The following is a 4,501-nucleotide window of genomic DNA, read 5'->3' on the forward strand; positions in this document are numbered from 1 at the left end:
TTTCTTTGGTCAAATGACTTTAATATTCATATATTGATGATATTGATCTTTGAAAGTCATGGTTTGACCAAAAATCTTAAAAGTCAAAGGTGATCCCATATAGTTGACTTTTTCCAAATAAAGTGAGATTTTGGACTTTTGTGTGGAATCAAGATCTTCTCCTCAAATGAGTGATGTGAATGGATTATATTGAGGTAGTAGAAGTCCTTGAACCATGTCTTGAGTTTTGGATCCATGCCCTGATTAAAAGTCAACTATCCAGATGAATTAGGTCAAAAAACCCTAATTGTCGACCAGATGAAATTGATGACTGTGGATCTTGAATTGGAGTGTAATGTCCAGTGGATCTTGGTATATGGGTCATTTGAAGATGATTGAAGTCTTTGATAAAGGTTATGAAGCTTCTTAGGGTTTCCCAAAGGTAATCCCTGATTTTTAGTCCCTGATGGACTCAAAACCCTAGATTGGTGACCTGAGTAAGCCTGAGGATATGTCATCTTAGGGGGGTCAAAATTTGGGGTATGACAGTAATTATTTAATTTTTTTATTTTTTGCGTCGGTTTTAGTCATAATAGTGAGTTCTAGTGTAATTATTTATATTTTATGTTTTGAGTTAAATATGTTTTTGGTCCCTATAAATAACCCAAAATGTAGTTTTAGTCCCTATAATATTTTCGTTCAAATAATGATCCTCATAAAATTTTCCGTCTCCAATTTTGGTTCCTGCCGTCAACTTTCATTAACGGAAGCTGATGTGAAACGCCACGTGGAAGACAACTTGGCACAAATTTGAAAACGCTTGAAATTGCGGGGGTTTTAAACCTCCTTTAAACAAACCCAGAAAAATGATAAAATATATTGGTTCTGACAAGAGGGAATCATTGAATCAACTGTTCATCATCTTCAAACATGAGGGAATCAGTGAATCAACTGTTTATCATCTTCAAACAAGAGGGAATCATAGTTTTTTCATTAACCACAACATTGAATCATATGATGTGTCATACTTAAAATCTTCATCACAAAACAAAAATAAAATATCAACAACTCCCATCACTAAAAACAAAAGTGTATCGTTGATTTAAAACCTTAGTGTATGAGCCCATAAGCCAATGAAGATATAAGAAACAACATTGACATGAACAAGTAAATACCATAACTTATTTTGGCCATTGATTAGTTTCACAATGTTATTGCATATTTCAAATGCAGTGTCGTTTTTATGCATGCAAGATGTTCGATGTTATGCCTGAATGATGTTTTCAACTCTTAACAGCAATGTCATGCAGCTTTTGAACAATTACGTCAAAAACTTTTGAACAATTTATTTTCATTTTCAATATCAATTTCTATTTCTACTGCCAAAGTCTATTTGTTCTTATTTTTTAGTTAATGTTGGAGTGATATGGTATGAAAGAATGGTTCGTGTTCTTGAAAAAGAAATTAATAATTCATGATGATACAATGTATTCACAAATTATTACATGCAGAAAAATAGTACACTAAATGAAAATATATTAATTTTTATGGAGAGACTGCATATTATTTTCAATATTCTTTGTGTTGTGCTACCTTTATGCACAATAGGTTTTTAGGTTGAGGTTTAGATGATTTTGTAGAACACTAAATCAGTCTTGTGTATGCTTTACAAGGAATTTATGATAAGGAAGATGCATTGAAGAATATAAGAAGTTTGAAGAGTTTTGATGATGGAAACTCAATGACTAATCTATTATGGTGGATTCATAGTAGAGAGTGAAAAACATGGCTGGTCTTGGTTTGATTATTACAACCAATATGTATAAAAATAATAATTTCATTGTATAAGAAGAAAACTATGATAAAGTTGCAAGAAATATAATCATGCAGTATTGTATTTTACATCATTCTCTATTTCTTGTATGGACAGAAATAGCTTTATTTGAAACCATTAAGAATGAGTAAAACCTATTCTTTCTCACTTCTGCTATGGATCCACCATAAGAGATTAGTCAATGAATTTCCATCATCAAATCCATTCAAACTTCTTATATTCTTCAATCCACTTTCATTATCATAAATTCCTTGCAATGCATTCACAAAACCTTTCCATCCTTCTTCAACACCTTCCCTATTCAAAGCAGGTAATGTCCACTCCACAAGCTCCACATAATCATCATTTGAAAACACGGCTTCAGAAATAGGTAACAATGGCAAGACTTGAATCCCAAGCCTACAATCTCTCCAAGCAGGAGGAGCAAACCATAATCCACTATCTCTCTTGTTAGACCAAAGAACTCCCATCATCCTATTCTCTTTTGTGAAATCTTCCTCATAAAGATTTTCACCTTCTTTTACATGCCACCACATTTTAGCAGCAAGAATTTCCAATGATGTTACTGCCGTTGCATTCGCTACGAGTTCTGCATCATCGTATGCCATACCGACCAATGCTGCAGAATAGTATGCATTCACAACTTCACTGGTACTCTCTTGATTTCTTCCATCTGCAAACTCGGTTAAACCTCCGGCCCACGAATGCAACTTATAGACTTGAGACTTATACTCAAGTTCGTAAAATCTTCCAGTAGTGAATAGGCTTGAGACTTATACTTCTTTCCCCAAACTGAATCAATCTTAGCAAGCACTGCAATTCCATAGATAAAGTATCCGAATTAGACCGGAAAACACTTCGGAAGTGATCTCAGGTTTCGATTGGGTTTACATCAGAGAATTTCAAGATGAGGAGACAGCTTAGGTGAGAAACTCTCTGTTTCTGATTTTTTTTAGAATTTTCATTTCTTGTTTTCACTTTCAATTGCAAAACTGGTATGTGTTTTTGATATAGATAGAATAAGATTTTTTGTGTGAATCAATTGGATGACGATATGTTTGTAGTGAACTTAATGTGTTATTGCTATGTTTACCATAACATTGTTTGTGTGGATCATTTGGATGAGGAAAGTTTAGTTCTTGTAATATAATCTCTGTTGTAAAATTTACTCACAAGGTGTTTGACAAAAGTTCAGAACCAATATTTTCCTAAAAATTTCTGGGTTTCTTTAAAGGAGGTTTAAAATCCCCGCAATTTCAAGCGTTTTCAACTTTGTGCCAAGTTGTCTTCCACGTGGCGTGCCACGTCAGCTTCCATTAATGAAAGTTGACGGCAGGGACCAAAATTGAAGACGGAAAATTTTATGAGGATCATTCTTTAAACGAAAATATTATAGGGACTAAAACTAGATTTTGGGTTATTTATAGGGACCAAAAACATATTTAACCCTTATGTTTTTATGTTGGCGACGGCCCATGCCGGCCCATGCCAACGCTGGTATTTGTGTGAAAAGTTTTTACTTTCCTCTTACCGTTTTTATTTGCCTCCTTTTTTCTGTGTAAGTAAAATTTAATTTTTTTATTTGGACAAAACTTAGGTATAATTTTTTAGGTGTGGTTTTTACTATTTTCCAATAAAAATATGACAAATATACTTAAATATCATTTAGTGAGTGAAAATAGGAGAAATTTGCATACATCTAAGAGGAAATTATACACTTGTCATATTTTCATTAGAAAATAGTAAGAACCACACCAAAAGAATTGTACATAAATTTTGTCCTTTTTATTATTAGTGCCAGTTTTGTGTGACACTACCTTTACCTTGTGTTATTATTTTTTGGGTAAAATATATTTTTGATTCCTTTAAATAACTCAAACTTTGTTTTTAGTCATTCAAAGTTTTTTTTCAAATAATGATCGTCATAATATTTTCCGTCCACATTTTTGGTTCCTCATGTCAACGTCCGTTAACAGAAACTGACGTGGCATGTCATGTGGTAGCTAATCTATAGCAAATTCTTAGCAGAAATTAAGTGCAAGAATTTTCTAGAGCTCACCGCAATGATTCTTTAACCAAACTCGCTCTAGATGTTCTTGGTGAATATCTCATTATATTCCTACAGTTACATGTTAAATCATTGAATTTGAAAAGGAACGTAGAAATCATTCAAATAATGCACAATCCAAGCAAGGGAGAAATTTCTTTCTTCAAGTTATCATGAATCATTCCATAGATATTTTCCATATAATTTGTCATCTGATGTTTGAAAAGCAGAGTTGGAAGTCTTAAGATTGAGGAAGATAATGAAAGAAAAGAAACTCTAGAAAGCTCCGGGATGGAGCCTTGTTATCACTTAATTGATTTTCTAACAGGACTTTCGTATGGAAGATACTTATATATTTTTTAAAAAGACTGAGCTATTTCATTGTTAGAAAAATATGAGGAAGTAAGTTGCTATCTAAACTTACATGAGTCAACTATAAACAAATGTACACTCTTTGTTCAACAATTCCTCCTGTTCCAAAAATAGTTATAGTACTTAATGGAGAAATGGTTCCACACTCGGTAAATACATAGAAGATTAACTTTAGCATGGAAAAATATGGAAAAACAGATTGTCGACTAAGCTTCTAATTGTGACTTGACCCTAAGCAACAAATACATAAACATAGAATTAGTTCAGAA

At 32.8% G+C, this 4,501-nt stretch overlaps 1 protein-coding gene across 1 annotated transcript; it reads right to left on the minus strand.

Annotated features, from left to right (window-relative positions):
* Positions 1–1,947: 1,947 nt before the first annotated feature.
* On the minus strand, positions 1,948–3,925 carry LOC131619995 (glucan endo-1,3-beta-D-glucosidase ARB_01444-like). The gene is made up of 2 exons (XM_058891023.1): positions 3,873–3,925; positions 1,948–2,560 (listed from the first exon to the last, which is right to left on the minus strand). Exons 1-2 carry the CDS (start codon positions 3,923–3,925, stop codon positions 1,948–1,950), a joined length of 666 nt encoding a protein of 221 aa, XP_058747006.1.
* Between the last annotated feature and the right edge of the window lie 576 nt (positions 3,926–4,501).

Source organism: Vicia villosa, linkage group LG7 (genome assembly GCF_029867415.1).
Source record: "Vicia villosa cultivar HV-30 ecotype Madison, WI linkage group LG7, Vvil1.0, whole genome shotgun sequence".
NCBI classification, from domain to species: Eukaryota; Viridiplantae; Streptophyta; class Magnoliopsida; order Fabales; family Fabaceae; genus Vicia; species Vicia villosa.